At 34.3% G+C, this 27,796-nt stretch overlaps 4 protein-coding genes across 4 annotated transcripts; 1 reads left to right on the top strand and 3 right to left on the bottom strand.

The window, feature by feature from the left end:
- Window positions 1-389: 389 nt before the first annotated feature.
- Window positions 390-1,549, bottom strand: LOC110875977 (protein FAR1-RELATED SEQUENCE 5-like). Its single transcript, XM_022124165.1, has 3 exons — window positions 1,262-1,549; window positions 809-1,165; window positions 390-767 (listed from the first exon to the last, which is right to left on the bottom strand). Exons 1-3 carry the CDS (start codon window positions 1,547-1,549, stop codon window positions 390-392), a joined length of 1,023 nt encoding a protein of 340 aa, XP_021979857.1.
- Window positions 1,550-1,689: 140 nt separating this feature from the next.
- LOC110875978 (protein FAR1-RELATED SEQUENCE 5-like) lies at window positions 1,690-2,901 on the bottom strand. The gene is made up of 3 exons (XM_022124166.1): window positions 2,366-2,901; window positions 1,928-2,189; window positions 1,690-1,833 (listed from the first exon to the last, which is right to left on the bottom strand). Exons 1-3 carry the CDS (start codon window positions 2,899-2,901, stop codon window positions 1,690-1,692), a joined length of 942 nt encoding a protein of 313 aa, XP_021979858.1.
- Window positions 2,902-5,288: 2,387 nt separating this feature from the next.
- On the bottom strand, window positions 5,289-8,828 carry LOC110878013 (probable zinc metallopeptidase EGY3, chloroplastic). The gene is made up of 6 exons (XM_022126263.2): window positions 8,237-8,828; window positions 7,047-7,244; window positions 6,747-6,971; window positions 6,247-6,485; window positions 5,999-6,153; window positions 5,289-5,914 (listed from the first exon to the last, which is right to left on the bottom strand). The coding sequence occupies exons 1-6, from the start codon at window positions 8,711-8,713 to the stop codon at window positions 5,559-5,561; spliced, it is 1,650 nt and encodes a 549-aa protein (XP_021981955.1). The 5' UTR covers window positions 8,714-8,828; the 3' UTR covers window positions 5,289-5,558.
- A 16,014-nt stretch (window positions 8,829-24,842) lies between these two features.
- On the top strand, window positions 24,843-26,674 carry LOC110875979. The gene is made up of 3 exons (XM_022124167.1): window positions 24,843-25,064; window positions 25,393-25,484; window positions 26,545-26,674. The coding sequence occupies exons 1-3, from the start codon at window positions 24,843-24,845 to the stop codon at window positions 26,672-26,674; spliced, it is 444 nt and encodes a 147-aa protein (XP_021979859.1).
- The last annotated feature ends 1,122 nt before the right edge of the window (window positions 26,675-27,796 follow it).

The following is a 27,796-nucleotide window of genomic DNA, read 5'->3' as shown; positions in this document are numbered from 1 at the left end:
ATGAGTTGGATTATTCTGAATAATTTTATTTGTAATATAATAGCAAGATCATATGAAACATCCATATAAAATGATTGCGAACAAATCAATCAGACGTGTAATATAAGGTCAAAATCGATGTTACCATAAAACAAGTAATGCATACATGTAGTATAATATCATATTGAATATAACGTCAAAATATGTAACACCATGTATGCTTATGTAACATAAACTCAAGTTTGAACATGTAACACAATCCATAAAAACATGTCATCACAAACAGGATGCATGTGTAATACTAGAAAAAAAAATTCCATAATCCCACGAAATTTATTCGATGCACATGTGCAATATAAGAGTCACATTGCTTATTATGTAAAACAAGTCTCAATATTGTATAAACCAAATCACTCATCAAGTGGGTCGGACGAACGTATGGTGGATCTTCTAGTGGCCCGAGTACAAACGCGAGACGATGGTCCAGCAGATGTATCACCGGTAGACGAATCAACGGCACCAACATGACATGAATCTTCTGGAACAGCAACATTACCAGCTTTAGCAGCTTTCGCAGTAGCAGCCGTGGCTTCTTTGGCAGCCCAAACTTTTTCACAATTACGTGAGTCATGATCATTAACGTATTTCTTGCAGTTTCCACACAGCCTAGTAGTTTTAGCACTATTAACAACAGCCTTTTCCCCGGGACCAATGAGTCGATGGTTGGTACCGTACCCTTTGTTTCGGATGCCTTGTGGTGGATTTATCGAGACTTCCATATCTTCAGGCTGTTTGAGAAGGTCACTAATCACAGCTGATGTCTTGTTACATGCCGGTTTGGTCGAAATTCACGAAACACCCGATTCCTAATTTCTTTAATTTCCCCAGATAACTCAGAAAGTTTACCAATATTACGCCTTAAACGATCAGTACACTCAATGACCAAATCAAAAATCTCATTCCGGATTACAGATTCTGCGTCTGTATCAGCAGAATACCTGTTCGACATGCTAAAAACCCTCCTTGGTAATATATCTCGTTTCCATCTACCAGGTTGATACTGAACGGAAATTTCATCAACCTGGTCGTATCTATACACGCAAAAGGCATGCCTACACAAATAGCCAAGGCGCGTATAACCCATACACGAACATGAAACCGATCTATCACTTGTATCAAAACTGACCTGCATCACATGTGTATAGGTTGTAAATGTTAAAAAACATAACGTTGATAATTATAATGAACATATGTAATACAACCATATAATAAGCCAAATTACCTCAAATTCATTAATATCTTTGTACTGCCTGTTAGTGTGAACAATGGTATAAATTTTTACCCCATCAAGTTCCGGGGTTTTTGAAGCAATATAGCAGAATGTCATGCCTCTATATATCTCTTTTTGCACCTCCAAAAACAGCGTATGTGTATATAACTCCGAGGCATGTCTTTCGATAGGCACGTTCTTCGGCATTGATGGTGCTATTGTGTTACTTTCGAACTCCAGTCTGCGTTGAGTGTACCGTTGCCCATCAATTGCTGTGTCGAAACACATCAAGAATTGCATGAGCGTGTTTGTTCCACTAGAATTTGTTTTAAACAGGGAATTCGAACTCTCACACCTCGAGGTGGTTTTCATTAGACAACACATGTGCACGTCCCTAAAATAGCACGGAACCCATTGATCCCTAATCTCATACATCTCGTTCAGCCAATTATTTCTTTCAAGTGTAACCCTTCCATAAGCAAATTCCATCGTACTTCAAATTCTTCAGGTGTGATAAACAAATTCCACACCAGCTTGTGTATAGCAGCTCTCAAGTCTATATTTTCCAATACATCACCTGCAATCTGAATATAAAAAATCACAAACATGAATGAATGACATGAAAGTATACAACTATTACACGTATGTAGATGAATGTGTGTAAAAATAATATCATACTTTTGCAGGAATTTTCCTAATAATATGCCACATACACAGTCGGTGAATAGACTTATTGAATACACCAGAAACTGCTTGTTTCATCACAGCATCCTGATCGGTCAACACCAACGTTGGTTGCTTATTGTTATGAGCTTTAAGGAATGTGGTAAGCAACCACGTGTAAGAACCAATTGTCTCATCGTATAATTGCCCAACACCAAAGGTGACACACTTTTTATGGTGATCGACACCGGTAAACGGAACAAATATCATGTTATACCTTCAAACAACATAAAACAATGAATTTAGTGTGATATGACAAACATAACATCAGTAATACATTCATTAGTAAAATGAAATCGTTATTACATATATGTAATACAACAAAACAATGTAACTGATTGTAACCACAGTGTTCGTATCATTTATGCAACATAATAAAGAGAGAAAACTTACTGATTCGTATGATATGTTGCATCAAAACCTAACACATCTCCAAAGGCTTCATAATTGCATTTGGATACGTCATCAGCCCAGAACAATGATCTTAACTCACCGTCAACCACCACACATTCAAAAAAGAAATTTGGCAGATTTATCATACGGGCTTTTAACGTATCAACCACCGTTTGTGCATCCTTCTTGCCGATAAAAGACCGTACATCTCTAGTGAAATTTTTGAATTCTACTACAGTTCCTTGTACGTTATGGTGCCCACCCTTTAACGAAGCTCGAATCTTATGCGCAACATTAGGGCCAATTTTGTTCAAGCTTAGTTTGTGAATGAACCTCTGGTCGTCATAACTAAGTTTCCTCCTTTTTCTGGTAAAGTCTAAATTGTCCTTGTCGACCAATCCATGATTATGAGCTTCAATAAAACCATATATGAAAAATTTTGTAGTGCCTGGGAGAGCTTTAAGCTTTAGCCGCGCCCTACAGTCAGTAACTTTGTAGCTGCTACTTCGAGATACTTTAAAAGCACTAGGGTCCATCGATTCAAGTTGTGTTTGCTTAGGTTTACTAGATCTGGTACATTGCATATACCTATGTGTAACAACCATGGTTGTAAAACAAGGTTTCCAAGTCCGAGTACTCTCCGAGTAATCGCTCCAAGGTAGGTTGCTGATGCGCCTTTCTTCTACACCGCCTAATTACTCAGAATTGATTATACGCGGTCAACCTCGGTCAGAATCGGATGAAGTTGGTCAACTCAGGCCGAGTTTGACTTTAAAAAAATAAAACATAATTTCTATGCTTATCATATTAAAGAATGAATACCATTTTCACGAATTTTGTTATAATTATTAGTAAATTTATGTTTTTTACATATATTTAATTTCCGAAAACTAATTTCTTTATAATTTATCATGTCCGAGTACTCCCCGAGTACTCTCTGCATGTACCGAGTACTCTCAACTCCCCGCTCGACCGACTTGGGAGCACCTAGCGACTTTTGCAACTATGGTAACAACAGTTCCATTTTTCTTCATGGCACCCAAACGTATAGAAAACCCAGACCTCTCAGCATAATACTTGTACATATTCTCAACATCGCTCCATGTGTCAAAAACCACTCCGATAGTAGGTGTATATTCAGGAGACACCAAAGGTTTCCAGAACTTTGTTCCATCAGTTGTTATGTATACATGGATGGTTATATCTCCTTCAATATGAACACGAAAATTACAGTCAAATACAGAAAAAACATTGCACGTATGCATTATATTAACATATTTAAAATATGTACATATACGTACATACAACACACACACACACACACAACATGTAAACATACATACATACATACGTACAATAAAAAAACAACATATTATATTGAAAATACAAACATGATAACAATTAATGATTAATGATATATACAGTTCACATCGTAATACAAACACGTGTACACATGTGTAATACACATTTTTTTAATAAATAAATAATTTACCTAATTGATCGACGTCATACAAACGTAATAGACGGACATTATGACTGCCATAACTTGAATTGTTAACATCAGTTGAATCATCGATACGTTCGTGTCCGTCATCATCGTTATCACCTGACCTAGAACCGATTAATGCGTCATCAATAATGGCACCAGTGTTTGTAGAACTGCTAGATGAAGCCATACCTGAACGATTTAATAACAATATCGATTAAACAACAATCAAACATATCCGAATTCTGATTATGAACAATATGTGATAGAATAAACATGAAATCTGATTACCTACGATTGTTAAACACGAATTTGGATGCAAAACAGCTTGAATTCGGTATGAGATTCGTTATATGTATGAGTAATTGATACAATTATGGAATTGATATAATATTCGAGAATTGTTGAACACGAAACCTCCAGAAAACAAAATCAATACTGTGTGTGTGGGTTATGAATTGGGCGAAACATAAAGCGTGTAATTGTGTTTGTTGACAAAAATACCCCTATGTTTAATAGTTTTTTGGTTTTCTCATTTATATCTAGTTTTCTCATGATCATATCCCTATATATATATATATTTGTGTCAAAAAAATCGCCCAAGTGTCGTAGTAGCTCCTCGTGATGGCGATACGCTCGTTTGTCGCCGGTGATCATTATAAATTCCTTTATTGACCGATTAGTTTATAGGTCTTATTTGGTCGGTTGAAATATATTTTATTTCTTAGGAATATACTTCTGAATCAGTCGATATTAAGTGTGTTTGTTTCACCGCCTATGACCGGGTGTGACAGAACCGGTAAGTGTTGAACTGGTACAAGTATGACGATGTGGTGGTGGGTCGAGGAGGTGGTGTGTAAATGGTCAGGTGAGGCTTATGAACACATGTGAAGGGACAAAGGGGTAAATTTTTCGTTATACATGATTTTGAAACTTAATGGGTAAGATGTTTGCTGCCTGATTAAAAAGGGTCGGTGAAACAAACACACTTAATATCGACTGATTCAGAAGTAGCTTTTTAATGGAATCATTAAGAGACTGTCAAACAACCCCTTAATCGCAATAGCTTGAAATTAGTTTTACTCTTAACAAATAGATTAATAAAAGCAAAAAGATATGTTTTTATGTATTGTGACGGACTTTTGTCACTACTAAATTTTTCCAAATCACAAAAATTTCCCTCCATCCAGCTAAAACCTATAGCGACCAAGTTTCGAAGCGAAAAGCAAAAGTTCCTGAAAACTCTGTAGCGACCAAGTTTCGTCGCGATAGGGTCTGAAAACCTTGTCGCTAAAGTTCGTTCTGATTGATTTACTACCAACACACAACATATCAACACTTAAAAGTTATCCTTTTCCTTTAAACATTGTTTTGTGCCATTATAGTTTTTTTCAAGTGACAACATCCCAAAATGTATTCAAAGAACTATCCCTAGTATATTGAAAGGATTGTGTACTACAATTTCAACTGATAGTAACTACACTTGCTTGAGGTATTGTGTGATAGCAACTACACTTGCTTGAGGTATTGTGTACATCATTAAACTATATACATATAGGTTACGTTGCTAACAACCTGGTTCTTTACAATTGAAATTACCCTTGGTGTTCAATCAACAAGTCGAAACAATGTTGCAATGAACACCCATAGCCATCGCATATATAACCTATAACCGACCAAACCAATCAACACATACTACTAATCAACTCAAAAACCACCCCTAAAATACGGCCCGCTTAGAAACGAGCTAGAGAAAGTTCCACCACCATTCGGGAAAAGCATAAGAAAGCATATGAGCCCGAGGACAAACCCCCAAGCATACCTATCGTCGCCTAAAGGGGTAATTTCGTCCTTTGCGGGTATTTCTTCTCCACCTCTAAAGAAGTTTGCGAAGAGCCCCCAAGCAAGACATAGGACACTACCACCAAAACCACCTATGACTAATAGGAGTGAAGTGGCGAACGATAACAAGGCGGCAGTGCTCCTACCAAACATGGCTTGAGCGATCCGACCTCCTTCAAGCCTTCCACATGGTAACAAGTTTAAAGAAGTCACCACCATTCCTGCATCGAATGAAATCTCGACTCCTTAGAATGACCAAAATACCCTTCATCAAAAAATGTTCAAAACTTTTCAAAGAGATTTACCTAAAAGTCCTGCAAAGGCAAGAGGGTCTACAGGAACCCCAACACCTTCCACGGCATAAGGCAACACGTTGCCTAGATCGTCGGTGTACGGGCCAATAACGAATTGGATGAAAGAAAGCAACGGGTTATTATAAAAGAATTGTGGTCTTATGTACCTGCATATGAACCCAACAACCCATGAGGAATGATGCTAGAGCGTATCAGTATCTGCCAAAAAGTGAATGTAAACAATGGCACCAGAAGCTTACAGAGCGTTATCGCCTCCATTGAAGCTACCATCAGCGACAAAAGCGGCGACTGCAAGTGCCAACGAAGTCAAATAAGCACTAGCTGTTCTCGCCACTGCAATATCGAACAACGCCTTTTTATTAGGGAGAAGAGACTCGTAATTGTTCATGACTCCCAAGCATCCCGTCCAGTTAGAGGGGACGAGAAACGAAGGACTGAGTTTAACATCGTAACGCGCTGCTGTTACCCTAGTCGCTATCTGCACAAAAGGAGAAGCTAACATTAGTTTGACCATTAAAGTCAAATCTAGCACGTTTTGAAGTCAAAATCGGAATGGGATATAGCCTAAAAGTCAGGATCACCACTTCCATATACATACAGTTTTTATAAACTGAGAAACAAATATAAAGTTTTCTTCAATTCATGAAGAATTAGTATGAACATTGTATCTGAAAGTTACAGTCTTTGACTTCAAAAGTCAACTTTTCCAAAATTTGACAGAAAAGGAAAACTAAGGTACCTCTGAAACACCTAAAATGGTGAGAAAGCCACCGAAAAGTGGCACAACGTTTGCTAGATAGTCATCAAACGTCGCATCAGGCTTAAGAAAGAAGCCACTCATCAGAGCAATTGTCCCGAAAGTCGTCACAGCTAAGGCTACCGCACTAACATAGCCCCACGGTGTGCTTAATTTGGTTAACTCAAATTGGAGATCAATCTCTGATTTCGGTTGCACCACACAAACCTTAACAACAAGAAAACAAAACAATCAGGAATATAACAACAATCAAACAAAATGATCAAGAATCGCGCGTGTTACCTGTTTCGTAATATCATTAGTCTTTTCCTCCATGAACCACAAAACAACCTCCCTTCCTGCAGCTTCGGACAATTTCTTCTCCAACGTCGGAATGACTTCTTCAATGGGTCTTCTCAAGTTTCCAATAAAGATCCCTCCATCACCAAATCTTCTAACATCCGTTGCAAAGAATGTAGTAAATCCAAAACAGCTTTTTAACTGCAATTCACATTTCACTTTGTATTTCAACATTATTATTATTTTCATTTAAATTTGTAGAAATTGGCAAATTACTGCTTATTGTAGCAACTTAAGCATGAGCCATACTCAAGATTGGGCCGAAGCTCCAACATAAAAATAACTTACTTCCAACAGGGTTAGGGCTGGCCTGGCCTGGCCCTCATTCAGCTGGAACTAGGGGAGCTTCACCTATCAAACTAAATGGTCTAAACAACATTCAGTATATTAAAGATATATTTTCATAGTTATTATATAAATAACTAGTCTTAATACACCGCTTTGCGGTGTGATGGGCATAAAACGGTGTTATGGGCATAAAACTATGCTAAGTAGTAGCCAAACGACAACCCAAACCAGGAAAAAGGCGTATAATAAAAACACAAATTTTTAACACCTGGTAACTCACTCACGTGAAGTAGAGCATAGACGAAGTTGAATTTATACGGACACGTATTAGAAAGTTGAGGGGTAAAAAAAACCCGATCGACCAAATGCGACCACAAAATACATGTTTAGTAGCAACCAAATGATACCACATTCGAGAAAAAGCGCAAAACAAAAACTCATAGAAAACAAAATTAATTTAACTTTTAGTGAAAATCAAAATTTTGTTAAAAAAGAAAAGTCCTAAAAATTACAAAGAAAAAAAAATCCACACAAAGGACAAAAATGTCACTATTCATGGTTATGTCATGAATTAACACATATATTTTATCATATATAAAACTTATAACTATCAAAATTATAAAGATAAATATAAGTTTACATAACTCAATTAATAAAATATGTAAATGAATAATAAGTGAGTCGAGCTCGACTTCTCAAGTGAAGTCTGGGCTTGAAAAACTGCTGTTTGAGCTTTAAAATAGAATAAAGCTCGAAATGAGCCGTGAATTAAATGGAGTTATGCTTCTCAAGCTCAACTGGTTAAATAAATTTAGAAGATGAATGAAAACATGATTTACTAGTACCGTATTGAGATCAAGAGCCTTAAAACTCTGCTCTACTTTCTCCAACCTCTGTTTCTGTTGAGACAATCTATCCCGAACCAATCGATTAAACAACCCGGCGATGGGGTTATCACTTGTTCTCTCTCGGTCAAGCTCTTTCAGCTTCCTATCCGTCCGTTTCTTTTCAAGCTTAATTGCAGCCTCAATCGATGGATTACCCATAAACTTCTTAAACTCCTCATCACTCTTCCAATCCTGTTCTTGCTTCTCTTCACCACCATCTTCAATCAAATGAGTTTCATCATGTTCAACCGGAGCTGCTGTTACAGTTCCATTATCTTCGGTTTCTTTCTCGGCTTTGACCGAAAACTTGAGTCGCTTCGGGTGGTACAGAAGAGTGAGTGACTGATGAGAATGTTGCTTGAAGAAGAATGAACAACGTGGGTTGTTCCGAGATGTTGGAGAAACAGAGTACGAGGTTGTTAGAATGGAGGCCATTGTTGTGGAAGTGGAACATGAAGGAAGCTAGTTTTGAAGTGGTCGGAGATTTGTCTAGAAAGTTATGGAAGGGATACAGATGTACGCGTTAGGAAGATCGAAGAGAAATGACAAGACCCCACAATAATATGGAAAATTAGATTTTAATAATAGGTTTTTTTTTTTTTTTTTTTTTTTTTTTTGCAAATATTGTGGTGATGGTGGATGATATTAACTGGATATGGATATGGGAAATTTGGCATATGAAAATAGTTCTTTGGCTTTGCTTAAACCAGTAGATTTTTAGCCGTATGTGATACGTTAATCACATTAACATGTGGTGTTAACATGTCACGTGAGGCTTTTTTTCTGTTACACACATTACGTTAGTGACATTAACGTGGTTAGTCATAGATAAAAAGAGTATGATGTCTCGTATGTTATGGTGTAAAGTCGGAAAAGTAATTAAACAAAAAAAAAATTAAAGTGTTGGAGAAGATAATGTGTAAAGTTATTAAGTAGAGGTAAATCAAGGGTTAAAGTTGTTAAATAAAAAAAAGTTAGAGGTCAATATTGTGACAAAGGGCACAATCTGATAACTTCCGTACCATTAGAAAGTTATTTATTTCTTGCAATCATATGTTTTAAATGTCAACATTACATTTTTTTTTGAACTGCAATTTTTCTTATTTCCTGTCGTCTATAGGACTTGAACTCAAGACCTCTCCCTCCCAAAGTGTTTAAATGTTTTGTCTTTGCCAGTGTTTAAATGTCAACATTACATGTTTGCATGTTATACATCTTAATCATGCATATCATACATTTTATTCGTCGCATTTGAAACAATTTAAGCGTTGCGTCAAAACAATTAGTAAACTCATCGGTTAAATAGACTGTGTCAGCACTGCCTCAATACTCAGCTAAATGGTAGATTTAGGACTAAGACGTACGTCCGACATCAAAAATATATTAAATCCCTAGTGGGAAAACAAGAATAATTGTTAACACTTTCCCGAAAATTTAACTAATTTTAAAAGTGTCCGTTTTGGATCATAAATGACAATTTTTCGTAGGATTCAGAATCCGACAAATTATACCAAGTCCAGAAATAATATTAAACATAAAAAAAAACTTAAAAAGTATCGGGGATATCATTAAACACAAAAAACATATCATACCTTATGAGTTACGCAAATTAACCTTTTAGCTGTAACACCCCGAAAACGGGCTTGGTAATCAAACCTCGTTAATAGTAATGAACGGGTAAAATGTCGTTAGTGGTAAAATTTAACCCGGTAAATGTTAGGACTTAAATAAACAAAACTAATGTTAATTAAAAAGGAGGATAAATACTTTGAGAAAACAAAGTATATAAAAGGCCCGAATTAACGAGACTTAAAACATAATGGGTTATAACTTCCCGAACCCGTTAAGGTAACTAGGAATAATTAATCTAGTTAGTAGCATGTGATTAAGTGACTAATGGTGAGTTATAGCTTCATTTGGTCAAAATAAAACATGAGGGACTAATATTGCCAAGTGGGAAACTTGTTTTATTAAAAAAAAATAATAATAAAACACAACACACACTTGGTGTGTGTGTGCGTATAATCGCCTAGGAGAAGAAACAAAGGGTTAAAAACCCTAATTCAACAAATTCATCAAATTGAAGCTTGATTCGAGCCCTAAATCGATGCATGAATGCGTAGAAACGATCACCTAGTGATGGGGATCATAAGGTATGTCATAAAACCTAGATTGGTTAAAGTCGAAATTTGTGACAAGTAGGTTACTTGCGAATAAATTGATGGATTATGATCCAAAGATGAAATTAGATGTTTATGTATGCCTAATTTCGTTAGTTATGATCAAATTATGAAGAATTTGATATAATTGTGCTTAAAATCATCATAATTGATAGTTGAAGTGAGATACTTAAGCAAATTATAAGTTTGAGTGAAAGGTCATGCATGACTTGAAGTGGGTTTTTGTATGTTATGATGAAATTGGTAATTTCGTTCATATATATAGATGTATGAAATCGTGTTATATACTAGTTCATATGAAGAACTTGGTTATATAAGGTGTTGGGATGAATGCTATTGATATGATGAATGGGTCTCACTTATAGATGAGAACCCTTAGTTCTTGTGAAATGAATGAATAAATTAGTCTTGATAATCGCTTGTACTAATTAAAGTGATTGAAATGTAATATACTTGGTTAGAACTTTGGTTAAAACGGTGGCCTAAAGATAACGCCTATCGGGTAATTAAAGAATGCTTAAACTAGTTGATGAACTCGAATATGCATTTAGTATACTAATGGGCATTTGACTCTTAAAAAGTCAAACTGACCTACGATGTGATGAATGATTATTAGATATAAAATGCGTAAGGTGGAATAATCGTATTAAGTTATGATTAAACTAACCACCTTGTGAATGATGAATGATAGTTGGCGCTTAACAAGCTAGGTGAAGCTTGGGGAGAAAGTGGTCAAACGAATCAAGTATGAGAAGAAAGGCGTAATCTGGATACGAGGTAAGCAAAGCTTACACCCTTTTTGTAGAATATGCGTTTATTTTGTAAACTATAAATGCGACAAGTGTAATATCCGAAATAAGGATTCCGACGCGATTAACACGAGTCGGAACAAATATAAGTGGGTTAGAAATGGGTAAAAATGGAAATCTAGTCAAGTATCGACTAAAGTAAATTAAAGTTCAAAGGACACCCATAGCGTAAGCCGAATGGGTTAAAAACATATTAAATGACTTTAGGAGAAAAAGGGGTCTAGTGAGAAAATTCGAAATGGGTCAGATGTGTGATTGGTAATTTAAAACCATGTTTTGTTACATATGAAAATGTTGGGTCATATAGGCCGAATGGGTCAAATGGTGGTGATAACACCATTTGACGAAATCGACTAATGTGGTTGTCAAGTCATGTGTTTACAGGAGCGAATAGTAATTTGGATAATTTCGTCGCCATAGAATATCGGTAATAAAAGCAAGGTGTTAAAACGGGTCACTAGGTTGACTCGAGCCAGGTATGTGTAAATACGATTGTGGTTAAACATACATTTTGGGTTAAATAAGCAGTAAAAGCCCTTCGTGGTAAATGAGGGGCTAAAGTTGACCAAAACGCCATTGATGGGTAAATCGGGCAAACGACCTTTAAAGGTTGTTAGAAATAAGTGTTTTGATAGATTAAATCCTTAGGATAAGTATAAAAAGGGATGATATGGGACCTTAGTGTCCAATGAGTTAAAACGAGTATTTTCCGTAAAATGACATATCTGAGTGATATAACTCGGAATAAATAGTCTATTACATTAAATCCAACACAATCATAGTTGTGGTGGAAGACTAATCAATATGGATGGGTGGTATTATGATGCATACAAGGGATGAGCGTAATTTAAGCTTAAAAGTGCATAAATACCTTTAACGGGTCAAAATAAGAGTATAAGCAAAAACGGGTTGAGAATGTGTATAAACCCGTGATTTGAACCTTGTACAATAGGAAATAATTATAATAATATTTATAAAAAAACAAAGGCGACAAACAAGTTTGTTTGATGAAATCACGAACGGGTCAAGAAGTGTCATAATGGAATTTTAAGCCGAGATCTTGAAATCTAAAATTTTGTGAAGTTAGATGTCGGGTTTTTACTCCATAAGACGGAGAATTAAATTACGAACGCGTAGGAAAAAGAATCGCGTAAATCGGATCAATAACGAATAAGTTATGGTCGTTTCCGTAAAAACTGGTATTGCTGGAAAATGCAGGTCCCAGATCCAGACCTGCTGAAAAACGGTCTCCCCCGCGCCACGCGAGGGAGCAAGGTGGTGCCGGCGCGTGGCGCGACAGCACCCTATTTCGGCGAAAAATTTGTATTTTAATCAGTTTCGCTTCCCGGACACGTTTAGACACGTTTTAAACTACGTATAACTAATTCAATTCATGTTTTATGAATTGTAGGTATAATTTATAGTACCAGAGGTCGATCAAGCTAAACGAAGAACCAAACACGATCAAGATACACGCTTCCGCACATAGTCTCGTCGTCTTTGTAGATGACCAATTCATACATCATATGTTGTATTGTTTTTATTGAGAAAAGTTTTAATTTAACCGTATTTTCTACATATTTGTAATCATAATTACAAGTTAATTCTCGTAATCTATACGTAAACCTTTAGAATAATAGTAAGGGTGTTACATTAGCGAACCAACAACGAAACAAGCACCGAACAATTATCCGAACATTGTCAAAACACCAAATATGAAATAGTAACATTGTTTTAATGTTATAGGACTAGTATTGGTCATATAACACCTTATAATACTTAAAAACACTTAACAACAATTTACATTAACATAAACATCAATTTACACATAACCCCCTAAACTATCAAAGTTGGCCAATAACCCCCCCCCCCCAACCCCATTTTAACGGTTCAAATGGGGGCCCCACAAGCCCCCAAGATGTCTTATGATCTTGCAAGATGATTGTTGGACAATAAGGCGCTTGGAAGTAAAGTGGGTGCACAAGATTATATGTAGAAACCTTATCACCATTCCCTCATTCTAACACCCACATTTCATGTAACACCTCGCAAAATCATGTCCAATATAATATTGACACGTGTCATGGACTTTTAACGAGTAACAAGTTGATTACGAGGGACTAAAGTTGACAAACAAAGAAAGTATGTGTGTAGAAGGATTCAAAGTGTCAACATTTGATAATTTTGCCTTTCAACAACCCTACACGATGTTTATACCCTTAAACGAATGAATCATGAATCGTATGAAACCGTTTGTGGAAGAAAGTGAAAGTTTACAAGCCGCAAGGGTTAAATGTGTCAACATGTTTAAATTATACCTCTGAGTGACCTTTTAACAAACCCGAAGCTTTGTAACGATTAATTATGCTCCCGAGAATAAGTGATAAAAATTTCACAAAGTTTCGATATCGTATGAGGAAAATACGTTAACATTCGTAGATAAAGGGTTAAAAGCGTCAACGTTGAAATTCAAGACTTTTCGGTTGATCGTATAACTATTCGGGAGCTTAACGGAGATTGTTTATGACTTAGAGTCCTTAAAATTAACTATGAGGGTCCTAAATGCAATAAATAGAAGTTATTTAAAATAAATAAGGACGAGGGACCAAATCTGCCAAGTTAGAAAGTTTGTTTCCGGTCACCAGGAATGTCGCGGCCCACGTAGACTCTTTCTGAGTCCTACGCGGCCCGCGTAGAAGTCACAGATGCAGAAAAATAATGGCAGCTGCATGTACAGCAGGTTACACCGCCATTGCATGGTGGTTTTCGATTTCAGGGACTGAGCCAACAGTATTACATGCATAGGGGACACCTGGGATGATCAGGAATCATTTGTAGGCTTGTGTGGATTGATCTTGTGAGTTTTTAAGTCCTATATAAAGCCCTCTTGTATGCTAGTTCTTTGTTTATTCTCAAAAATCATTCTAACTCACTCTCTGGAGCTCTCTGGACTTCAAGCAAGTTTCCCACAGCTCCTAATTCTTGCTAAGAGCCTTTGTAAGCATTCTTAGCTTCTCTAGTTCATTTTTTATTAGCTTAATGACCAAAAGTCAAAGCCGTCGTAATTAAGCTTTGACTTAGTGATTAATCACTAATGGTCTAGTCATTTTTCGAATTGAAAGTGGCTATGAGTTGGTAATTATGTGGGTAATAAACCCTTAAAAGGGCACCCCCTGATTATCACTCTAACTTGGTCAATTGTCGGGTCAAACTTAATATTAAAAAGTCAACAGAAAGCTATTTTGCAAATAAATTCATAATTAGAAATGTAGAAGTTATGGAACCTGTTTTAACACTAAAATAACTTGGTAAATGATGTAAGAACATGTCTAAGCATGTTCAACCCGAAAATTCTGAGTTTAGCCTCGGTTCGGAACCGAAAGTCGCATAAGTAGACTTTTACTTTGACTTTCAGTTCTGACCCGATTTAGCTTGTTTTAGATATGCCTTAAGGTTTCTTTAGGACCATGTTGTAGGATAGTACAACCCTCTAAGGTTATGCAACTTGGTTCCTTATTTATCCGATTCATTTGCATGTTTCCGTTATATGCTTAAAAGTTGACTATTATGCCCTTTTAACATTAAAACGAAATTTTTGAAAATGTGAGAGGACAAAAACCTTTATTACTGATTTATAAACTTGTCCTAAAAATTTGACATCAGTTTGATGTCTAAATTAGGAGTTATGCTCAATATCGTAATTTGAAAGCTTTTTATTAATTAAACGGCATATTTGGCATAAAGCCTATTTAAACCCGAATTTTGACACCAAACCTTTTACCCACTGATGTAATATAATATTTTTGGATTTTTGAAGATTTTTATTAATTTTTAAACTGATCATAACATAGGGTTCTTGCTTTGATTCGGTAATTGACGGTTATACCCTTTTTGCTAATAAAATGAGTTTTACATAACATTTTGATACCAAACCTTTTGCTACTGATTTTATATGTTAAATAAAATATTTTAAGCCTTCTGGACTGATAAAAATCTCAGCTTTCCTTATATAACCTGAAAATCGCTTAAAACCGACTTTTTACGCGTTTTAAACGCATAGTATGGATTAAAACTATTTTTGACATATAAGACTTAATACCTACTGATGTTTTAAGTAAATTTTTATATTTAACAGTCAGCAAAAGTTTTGAACTCAGATTTCCAAATTTAACCTTTAAAGCTTATGTGAAATGACAAAAATGCCCCTACGGTGCATAGTTTGGTTATAAATGATAAATTTCACATACATGCAATACCCTACTGATGTGACAAGCAAAAATAAATATTTTTACTGATCATTTTAGACCAAAACCTCAGATTAATATTTAACCTCTTTTATAACATTTAAAATGACCAAAATACCTCTACGGGGCTTAATTTGAGTTTAAATCCATTTTGGGCATAATGGAAGGTATCCTACTGATATCACAACATATTTAAGGCATATTAACTTAGGAAACCTGTTCATGACTCATTTGGTTACCCGTTATGCATTTTTCGCATTCAGTGCGGTTTATGTAACTAGTTTGCATAAATTGACCGAAACGGGTGAAACCTTATTATTTTTATCTCAAAATCCAGAATGTGTTTAGTTTACCCATATTATACAAGTCTTCAAACTTGTCGGGTCTAAATCACATTCTAATCCGGTCTTCACTTAATTTTGCATTTTGAACCGTAAACCTTTCTTTAAAACTAACCGGTCTAAGTTTAAACTTAAGTAAGACCCGTTAGGAATCTAATAGGTTATTAAAACCTTCGTTCCAGATTTAGGAGCCCAGTAAAAGATATTTGCACTTGCTGATTGTATACGGCTGGGATAAATTTGTATAATTTGCTCAGGTAAATACTTTTAACTTATTTACCCTTATACGGGCTTGGGGTACGGTATATAAAATACCGTTTGGTCGGGTATTGAATTTTTAATCATATGAAGGTTAAATCATTGAGATAACCCGTTTAATCTGTTTTGTTTGTTTTAAGCCTTTGGGGGGTTAATGACCATGTCCTGGATATCCTCGGCTCATTCATAGAAATGGCCACGACTTAAGCACGGGGTGTAGGCATACACCTGCCGGTGCGTATGTAAAATTAATGTACCCGCCTGTTCGAGAATAACTCACTGTGGGATATATTATGTGGTGTGTCTATTAATCTTTAACCCGGTTTTCAACCCGGGCTATTGAACGTATAACAAACATTTAATTCTTTTACAAGTTTATTTTTACATAAATATCCCAAGTTATAAAAGATTATTTGTGCCTTGTGCGTTAAAACCAATTTTCCTAAACACTTTTCAAAATGAGTCGGTTAATTGTATTTACCAGTGTAAACTGACGTATTTTCCAAAATGTTAAGTGCAGGTACTAGGCGGAATAGGCTGGCTACTCCTAAGTGAATTAAATAAAGAGTTATGCAAGCTTTATCACTTTAAAATATGTTGAACAATATTTTTCCTTGTTTTGATCCGCCTGTGGATCCTTTTACTTTCCGTTTGTAATACTTATGATGCTTTCATTTGGTTTGTAATATATTTTACTTTAGACTTCCGCTGTGCATTGAACTGTGATTACTTGACTATGACGATATCAACTACGTCACGATACTCTCCACCGGGCCCACCGGTAATACGTGGAAATATCGGGGTGTGACATTTTAGTCTCTTTGGTGTTTGGTTAGTCATATGTGACATCTGACGCCCGAAAACGTTACCGAAAAACGTTAAATTACGCATATTTCAACGTATACGAAAATGAATGTTCAAGGGTGAACTTTTGTGTTAAATAGTAGTACGTGAATATGAATATGAATATGAATAAGGTGATTTTTAAGTGATTACATGATGATATGAATTGATGCTATGTTTAGGCGTTTATGCGATAAAATGGTAAACTAGATCAAAAATAACGTTATGTGTGTAAATTGTGATGAACATGAAAAATAATTCTTAGGTTAACTTGATGAGTTATTTGGCATTCATGTGTTTAAGAATAATATATGTGTGAAATGACGTACTATGTGAATTACAATATAAGTTGAATATGTCCATACTTATGCATATATATTACGAAGCACAAATCGTAGATATATTGTGAATAAGTAGACATAATAACAAATAAAGAGTAAACAATAAAATCTTTCAAATCGCAAAAATCTTCATATGTATATATATATATATGAACACACACACACACACACACACACACACATATATATATATATATATATATATATATATATATATATAAATGCCAACATAATCAAAACAAAGACTTTTCATAAAAACCTCAAAGATATGTGAAAATTCTAAGTATTGGAGAAACTTGATTGTTTGAGAACAATTAGTTATTAAATCATTCCAATTTAAATTAGGATATGTAGATTCAATCTGAGGGATTGTAATAAAAGCGCACCCAAAGGTGAGTGTCACGAAAACCCCTCTTTTTACTGTTTTATACATTGTTTTGGGGGAAGAACACGCCGTTTTGAAGGATAAGTATATGTTTATGTATAAAATATGCTTTTGAATTATATAAAATATATTTTCATGGAAAATATGATTTTTCGAATAATATAATATGTTTTATGGAAAACATGAATTTGGAAAGGTGTTTGACTCAAACTGTTTTCGAGGAAAAATGGGTTTTGAGTGATATAAATATGTTTTCGAGGAAAACGGATTTGATTACGGTGTTTTAGGTAAAATGATCGTGGAATAAATTGAATTTTGGTTGGGATAAATTTATCCGGTCTCAAGAGTGTAAGCGGCGGTGAGACTTGCATTGCGTTGCGTTGGGGACAGCGGAAATTTGTACAACATAAGATATTAAATTGTTATTTAGTAGGTTATATGTATTAATGAATAGGGGAGGCACAAAGGAAATATCCCTGCCACAATGTTTAATCATATAAGTAAAGTACGCGTGGAATTGTTGATAGATCTATCGGGTTGACTACCCCGTCGTGACCGGGAGCTCCGGTCCACATAGTGGCAAATTGATATTCTTTAATTGTCTAGCATTGATTAGAACCTCAATCGTAATTTATAGCTCGTAATGTCTTGCAAACTTACGAAACCGAAAGTATGACTGAATTTAATATTGAAAACCGTGGGCACAAGTTTTCATCAGAAATATGCTCGCTGAGCTTATTCCGGTTGATTCAACCATGGATTTTATAAAGGAAATAAAAAATTGACTTTCTTAAGCGTATATGGATGTTTTTCCTTAAACAAATTGTTATGAATTTGATATGTGAACTCACCCTCCTTTGTGTTGACACTTGATTTTTTACGTGTTCTTTAGGTACATGAGTTCGGGTTCGGAAATTTTGGCTTGTGTTGTCATGTGGTCGTGTGATGCTAATGTAATTAAATAATGTTTGGACACTCTTAACTACTTTTGGGACCGTGTGTTATAAGACCCCTAAGGGTCAAACAACTATGACTTGGCTATGATGAATGTGGAAACTTTAAAACTATGTTTTAAAATAAACCAAATGTCCAACATATTTATTGCATCGACCACTAAGACGTTTATGGGTACCAACCTCTGTCACCCTCACGTTTGTATTACCGTTGCGACATTTTTGGGGTGTGACACCACCCGGTCCCACCGAGCGATGTTGTGGTCGAAATGACCAGGGTGTGACAAAAAGGTATAACGAACACGAGACGAGACAAGTCGAATTCCGACGTAATCTCCAGCGAACGACTTGTACCGGTGAAGGTACAGGGACTTCTTTTAGAGTTGTTTTTTTTAAGCAAGAGTGAGGGTTGATGCACAAACCTTTAAAACATATGAGAAATGATTTGTTGTTTCTTAAGCAAGGTTCCATTCTTTTCAAAGTTTCCGAAATCGATTTTAGGTAAGCTAAAGTATTTGGTTCATAATGGTGTCTAGGTTCCGGAGTCGTAAACAAGGGAAACCTCAATCAATCCTCAATCACACAAAAAAGGAAAGACAACTAAGGTAAATGGCTGTCACGATGGGCGGCAAACTTGTAAATCTTATTTTGAATGCTGCAAGATTATAAGATCTAAAAGATAACAGGTTGGTCAGATGTGTAACAAGTGGTGGAGTGGTTAAGTGTTTGTTTGAAGCCTGGTGAGAACCGGGTTCGATCCCTGGTCTACACATTTTTTTATTCTTTGTTTTATTTAAGTAACAAAACCTCAAGTTTCAATATATGCACAAAAGGTCCCTAAAGTTCAACTTTGTAAAATAAAAGTTATATTTTATTTTAACCAACTAAATATGTTTTATCGTTTTAACGACTCAAGGCCTCTTGATCCATAATAGAGTGTATATAGATATTCATATATATATATATATATGTGTGTGTGTGTGTGTGTGGGGGTTTATGATAAGAATAAAAGAATCAAAATTAAAATCAGCAATTCCATCCACGCTTAATTTTATATATATATATATATATATATATATATATATATATATATATATATATATATATATATATATATATATATATATATATGGTCAGGATTTAGAGAAAACGATGAAAAATGTGAGAACGGTGAGAACGCTTATGGATCGTCCGATCAAAACAATCTATGGACTAGATTGGCGCGGTGGCGTTTTCGTAAATAACACGAATTCTATTGAGTCGACGCGCTTTATTAAGGGTAAAAAGGTCTTTACACTTCTATACAAAAAACGCCAACTAATGAATAAAACGCCATTATTGACCAAAACGCATCCCTATATAAACAAAACATTCTCATACATAAGAACACAGCTCCCCCAACCTGAAAACACCATATTTCTACTATATAACATTCATCTTACAACGCCAAAAAATCAAAAACATCAAACACACCTACTCAAAACGCCATGTTTTACTATATACCAATCATCTTAGAAAACGCCAAATCTCTCAAATATCAAAAATTTCCATAAAAAATGGAGTTTTCTTTCAGATACACTATTTCCTCAGAAAAACGCTAAAAATGCCAAAAATCGTTTATTGTATATTCAATATTGTTCTACACGAAGTTTCGGAAAATGCATTCTTTCCTGAGGTGCTGCGACTCAAATAACATTTTGCTGAATGAGATAGACAAAACTTCAAGAAAAAGATATTGGGGTCAGACTTATGTCAGTTTTTGTGTTTTGTTATTGATGAATATTATAATGGCAAGAATTAGATGAATGACACTGATGAGTGGTTTGAAGATACATATTCAAAAAAACTCATGTCATATTGCCTTTCCAAACGGCCAAAAAAACACAAGCATGACAAAGCCAAACCGCCAGTGAACATGTTTCAAAGAAGAAAGAGACTGACGACAATGAAGATTTGAAAGATGAATTGTTTCTATTTTTAATTTTTTTAATTTTCTTTTTCTGTTGTTTGTTATGTATTTTTCAACTTAGAAATAAAAAATAACATTATATTCATAAAACGCCAAAAAAGTCTTAATTATTGGGAAACGCCATAATGAAGTAAAATGCCAAAAACTCCCAACCTATAATAAAAGTAATTTAGAGAAGAATTATTAAAAGCTAAAAATGGAAACAAACGCCAAAAACTACTTAAAGCCATTAAAAAACGCCAAACTTGGAAGATGGAATGTCTAAGACCATAAAAACTCATAAAAACTCATAAAAACCTGAACAAAACCAGTAAAAAATACACACAGTAACTGAAAAAGACCGCTACTTTATTAATATCATTTATTATAAATAAAAATCCCGCCTAAACTACGCGCCAAAAACATCCTATAAGAGAGACGTATCTGCACAATCAACTGATCACACCACCAAAAAAACACCATCTTTCCAACACTTTAAACGCCAAAAAAGATACTTAGAAAAGCCACAGATGCAGAACGTCGTTTCTTCTTTATTGGGTATTGTTCTGCATGAACTCTCACTGAATGGATTCTAATCTGAGGTGGGTATATCTATAAGCTTTTGCTGAATGAGATGGACAAAATTTCATGAAAAAACGAGGAAAAAAAGACTTTTACCCCTTAATGAAGACGGGCATTATGTAGGAAAAAGGATCTACATAAGGTATTCAAAAACAAGTTCAAAACGCCAAAAATGTTAAAGCAGAAGAGGCTGATGACAGTGAAGATTTGGAAGAGAAATTAGATTATAATTTGTATTTTTTTTCCGTTTCTATTGTTTGTTATCTAATTCTCTGATTTTATTATCTAATTCTCGACTAAAAAAATTTAATATAAAACGCCAAAAACAGCAAAACGACTGATAGTGTGAAAACTGAGAGAACGGATGCAAGCAAATCACAATGTTCCTATAAAACGCCAAAAAAAAACGCCAAACAAGGTATTAATGAAAAATCAACACTAATTCACCGATGAAATTGAACGAAAACAGTAATTGCTAAACAGTAAAATGAAGAGACGGTGACATTATTACCAAACGTTAATTAAATTAAATGCCAATACATGGATAACTGAATTTATTTATCTTTTCAAAACGCCATAATTGTCTGTCAAATTATAGACCTGTATCCTACTTTGATATAATAAACATCAAGAAAATTACTGATGTTTTTTACATCATAGACAGACATCCTCATTTAAAAAAAAAACAATAAAAACGCCAAAAATATTAACTGTGATCCTGATCTACAAACAATAAAACGCGGCAAATTTATTAAACACCAAAAAATGGAAACGGGATGTGACACGCGTTTAAAAAAAGAAATATGAAAGGACAAAAAAGCCCCTCCACCCTTTTTCTAGGCCGCGTGACACGTGTTAGGCCATGAAGCATTCTCACCGTTCTCACACTTTTGAGCGTTTTCTCCTGATCCCATTTCTCTCTCTCTATATATATAGAGGAAGGTTCATTTGAGAAGAAATTTAATATGAGAAGAAAAAGAAGAAAGGGCATATGAGTAAAATACTATTTCATTTATAACTCATATCATTAATTTTTAACTCTTTAATCAATTAGTCAACTAATCATTAATTATCCTACATATAATCTACAAAACCTACACATATCAAAATTTTCCGACATATACCCTACACATTATAGAATTTTATCCTACACAGTCGAAATTTATCCTACACACCTCGAAATATATCCTACACAACTTGTAATTTATCATACACAACTAGTAATTTATTCTACACTTTAAATTAAGTTGTTTTTTTTTAATTTGGAAAAAAATGTATATTTTGAAAAGGAGTTACCAATTTAATTTAGTTAGTTATTAAAGGAGAAGAATACAAATTAATGATTTTTGTAAGTTTACCAATATACCCTTATATTAAAATTAAATACAAATATTAAACGAAGTAAAATAAAACATTTTTATTGGTTGAAACTTCTTCTTTTTTCTTCTTACAATTTTTTTTTCTCATTTGAATCCTACACTATATATATATATATATATATATATATATATATATACGTACATGATAGTTGTTTATTTCATGAATCTTTTTTGCGTAAATGATTTTAGATATATACATATATATGTATATGCGTAGAGTGTATTGTACGACAATTCCGATCGAAAAGGTTATTATAGAAAAATAAAACACGAAAAGGTTCAAAACGGGTCAGATTTTGGGAGCCCATTTTGACGGATGTTATATGGCAAACTTCGTTTCTTGGAGATTCGGTTTTGTTCTCAATAAAGTTTCATTGAATGGATTCTTAAGTGAGGGGTTAACTCACTAAGATTTTGCTGAATGAGATGGACAAATCTTCAAGAAAAAGAGACTAATAACAGGGATATGTCATTTTGTGTGCTTTGTTCTTGAAGAAGGTTTAGATGAGAAGAAGAGACCGTTGATAGTGTACATGCTATTTTGGACTCCACTATTAAGCATGAAGAGTGGGATGAAGATAAAGACGAAGACCAAAGATCAACCAAGTGAAAAACCCACTCACAATCACACCTAGAAAAAATCATCCGGACATACGACGTCGATCTATGTCTTTAACCATCCACACAAGCACTTCAACAATCAACAACCGTAGATCACACAAAAAAAAAACGCCATATTTTACAGAATGATCAGCTTCGTCTAGAGTCGGGCATTTCAGCCGTGTAGGAATCGGCATCTATCTAAGGAATTCAAAGGTTCCGGGGACAAAAAAATCAAGAAGAAGAGACTATTGACAGTGAACATTTGCATGAGAAATTGGGTTAGGATTTTAACTTTTTTTTCTTTTGTATTTTTTGTGTCATTTTCTGTGGTTTGTTATCTACTTTTTCGCTAGTAAAATACATCGTTTCTTTAATTAGTTATAAAACGCCAAAATGCTACAAACGCCAAACGCCAAACACCAAAACTATAATAATTTTCATTAATTACATATTATTAAAAAAACTCCAAATATTACTGAATTGTATAAAACAGGGTGCAAGAAAATAGAACAAATGGTGTCTAGCAAAAGTTAATTAGTTGTATTTTGCCATCTTTATCTAAAACGCCATTCATACAAAATACCAAACTTAACGATGGGACGCCTTACAGTCTTTACAAATAAAGCTGAACAAACAGTAACTACAAACATTAAATGAATGGGACGCCTTACAGCTTTAACAGATAAACTGTTAGACTCTGTATGCCCAAGACACATATTAAATTGATGTGGCTAGTATGTTATGATCCAAGTCGGGTCATACCCAATAACAAGCTAGACAAACACCTATAATATTTATTTATTTATGATATGATCAAACAAATAAATATTAATACTTAGAATATTTAGAAATTGGTTTTCTAAATAATTTAGAAATTGGTGTTCTAAATAATTGCACTTGAGAAACTAATAAATTATATGGATAATTTATTTTAAGAGAATATTTTATCATGTTATTTAATGGGTTAAATAACATTATAAAAATTGTGAGATATTGCGTAAGTCTTATAACATATGATGTTATATTTTATAAAAGGTTATAAATAATAAACAAGACTTAAAAATTGAAAAAAAGGTAAAAAAAAATATTGGCCAAATTTGGTGGCCCTATGGCCGGCCATATGTAGGCTCCCAAGGTGGGTTTTCCATTTTTCAAGACATGCAAAATCTCACAAGATAATACAGTAGAAACTCTATAAAATAATACACTTGGGACCACCAAAATTTATTAATTAATAGAGTTATTAATTAATCGATAAATTAATAATTATTAATTTATATATTAATTAATATTTTATTAATTTATAGTAGAAATCTTAGTTTACAAACACCTTTCAAGCTTCCACTTAATTATTGTATACAATGCATGTATATCAAATAAACGGCCCAATTTGAAAGAAACCTTCAATCTCCCACCTTATTATGCTTCTTGTGTTCAATGTATCACTTTATGGACATTAAAAATATATTCTATATAAATACAAGATCAAAATAGGTTAACACAAACAAATCATACACACAACATGGCTTCCCATCTTAAAGGTGTGAAAAAAAAAACAATGACAGACGAGATTCGAAGAGTATTATGCAAGCACAACAAGGATAATCCAAGTCTCACTCAAAAGCAATTGCAAGAATGGGTGGTGAAAGCACTCAAGAACTCTAGAATTTGATTAAAGAGTTGGGTTATCGCAATGCAATGGATGTCGAAGATGTTCTGACTCACCCAGAAGAAAATGTAGTTGCACAGTTGTTGACTGATGAAGAAATTACTGAAAGCGTTATTGGAATTAATAAAGATGATATCGATGAAGAAGATGATGAAAGTTCTACAATGGAGCCCCCTTTGCGAAACGAAGCTATTAAAGCGGCAATCACATTGAACAATTTCTTATTGAGCTATGAGAAAACAACACCAGAAGTTCTTACCATGCTAAGGAAAATTAGAGACGAGATTCAAGGGGAAATTGATTTCAACAAAAAACAAAAGACAATTGAGTAATTTTTCAAGAAACCTTCATAAATCATTCATGTAATATGCTATATATAAGGAATTATTAATTTATATTTTATATGGGGTCTAAAGAAATTATCAAAAATGTATTATCTTATAATTTTAGCGAATTATTAATTTAGCACCCTATCCCCGAGTCGGGACCGGCAAAAAATATTATCTTAGAGAGTTTATTAAATAATCGAGTATTAATTTATCGAGTTTCTACTGTAACAAGATTTGATCATTTTTTTAGAGACTTTTCTCTAACTTTTTCAAGTGCAAAAGAACTCTAAAAATGCCCTCATTTATTCGGCTAAGAGATGGTGGTCAAGAGGGGTTTTTCAAGTGAGTTCACAAGTGTAAATCCTAGCAACATAAGGTATTTGTTGGAGGCTTGGGGTATGCAAGCTTGAGGTCTTCTCCATTGAAGATTTTCATTCAAGAACATCATCTTCTTCATATCTTTTGCTATATGGAATGTAGTATTCTTATAACACCCTATGGTTGTGGTTTTGATAGCATGCATGTTCGTATATGGATCCGGGGATTGGGTTTACATATAAAATGGGTTTTATATAAAGAAAGTAACATGTTTTTAATATATATTCCGCTGCGTTTTTATTTTATATGGATAAAATAACTTTGATAAACATGTGAAACACCCAACAATGGCATCTAGAGCCGCTTATATGAGTGCATGCTTCATCGGATTTAAAATTTTCGGGTTTTCGGGTTTGGAGAAACCCTATGGCCAAAATTTTATCCATGGTTCTCCTTTTGTTTTTCCAAGATTTATTTCTTACATGCATAAAGGAATCTTGAAAAAATTATGTCATATGGATGTTTTGTTTTGTTTGGACAAAAACCCACATTTTTCGATTTGAGTTAATTACTGTTTTCGTCCCTATGGTTTGTCAAAAATCACTATTTCAGTCCATTAGTTTAAAAATTGCGATTTCAGTCCCTGTGGTTTCACTTTCGTAACCATTTCAGTTCATCTCTGTTAACCCCATCCATTTATTCTGTTAAGTACAAGTGAATTGACCATAATGCCCTTATTAATAAAAAACCAAAAAGATGTCTAAATGAGTTAATTATTGTTTTCGTCCCTTTGGTTTGTCAAAATTCACTATTTCAGTCCCTGTGGTTTTACTTTCGTAACCATTTCAGTCCAGTCTCCTAACACCGTCTATTTTACCATTAAGTTTTTAATGAAATACCTAAATTACCCTTGTGTTAATTAAATTGGATTGTAGGGTTCGACCCACCATGGCTTCAGTAGAAGTAGAAGTCTGGCACTATTTTTACATATATGGTTCCAAAATTTTAATTTTGGATTTTAGAATGAGAAAATGTCCAGATAAGCATTATTTTTTAAAGTTATTATGTTAATTGATGCTTCTAGGAAGATATTAATTGGGGGTGAGGTAATGGGTCGCCGGACATTAAGAGGGTGGGGTTGTGATGCCGGAGAAGATGACCAGAAACTTTTGCCGGAAATGAGAGCAGGGATGGAGTGGGGTGGGGTAGGGTAGGGTAGCTTGGGGTTGTTTTTAACAAGTGGGTCCTAGAATACGATTTTTTAAATTTCCATGGGTTTTTTATTTAATTAACACAAGGGTAATTTAGGTATTTCATTAAAAACTTAAAGGTAAAATAGACGGTGTTAGGAGACTGGACTGAAATGGTTACGAAAGTGAAACCACAAGGACTGAAATAGTGATTTTTGACAAACCACAAGGACGGAAACAGTAATTAACTCATTTAGATATCTTTTTGTTTTTTATTAATAAGGGTATTATGGTCAGTTCTCGTGTAGTTAACAGAATAAATGGATGGGGTTAACGGAGGTGGACTGAAATGGTTACAAAAGTGAAACCACAGGGATTGAAATCGCAATTTTTAAACTAATGGACTGAAATAGTGATTTTTGACAAACCACAGGGACGAAAACAGTAATTAACTCTTTCGGTTTTTTCATTCTTGACCGAAAATGTAAGTTGTATAAGGAAACCATTTTTGCTCTTGAATTTTATATGTTTGGATATATATATTTTGGTGTACATAACCTAGCCATGACCTTGTGTGAATATGTTGAATGTTTGTGATTTGTATTTAATTATTTCAATGGGTTGTAATAATTATTTATTTTTGTTCTTCCATTTGAAAAATATGTAATTTATTTATTTCCATTTGGTATGTAAATAAATAGATTAGATGCATTTTATTTTTACTAGAAAAATGTATTAGGATATTTTTTTTTTGTAAAAGAAGATGCACACAAAAATGCGGTTTTGATTTTGGCTAATTTCGGGCCTAAAGGACTTCATAGTTCTTAACGGGATTTTAGCCCCATAACCAAAACACATTTTTGAAGTCCAAAGGAGTTTGGAGCTGAATATAAAAGACATTTGGAAGCCCAAAGAATGTGAAGAAATCACAACACAAGAAGAAGACTTGAAGCATTTGGATGCGGGATCAAGTGGGAGTTCAACGACACATTATTTGTGTCTATATTCACCCTTTAGGAAGGACCTTTTGACACACTTGTTTCGGCTAACAAGTGTGGTCAAAATAGTTGGCTATGGTTATGCACCTATTGATATGTGTGTTGTGCTTGTGTGGCTGTTTATTTTATTGTTTGGATGATATTTGGA

This window comes from Helianthus annuus, chromosome 9, assembly GCF_002127325.2.
Source record: "Helianthus annuus cultivar XRQ/B chromosome 9, HanXRQr2.0-SUNRISE, whole genome shotgun sequence".
NCBI classification, from domain to species: domain Eukaryota; kingdom Viridiplantae; phylum Streptophyta; class Magnoliopsida; order Asterales; family Asteraceae; genus Helianthus; species Helianthus annuus.
The sequence above is the reverse complement of the archived record's forward strand: the minus strand, read 5'-3'. Positions and strand labels throughout refer to the sequence as shown.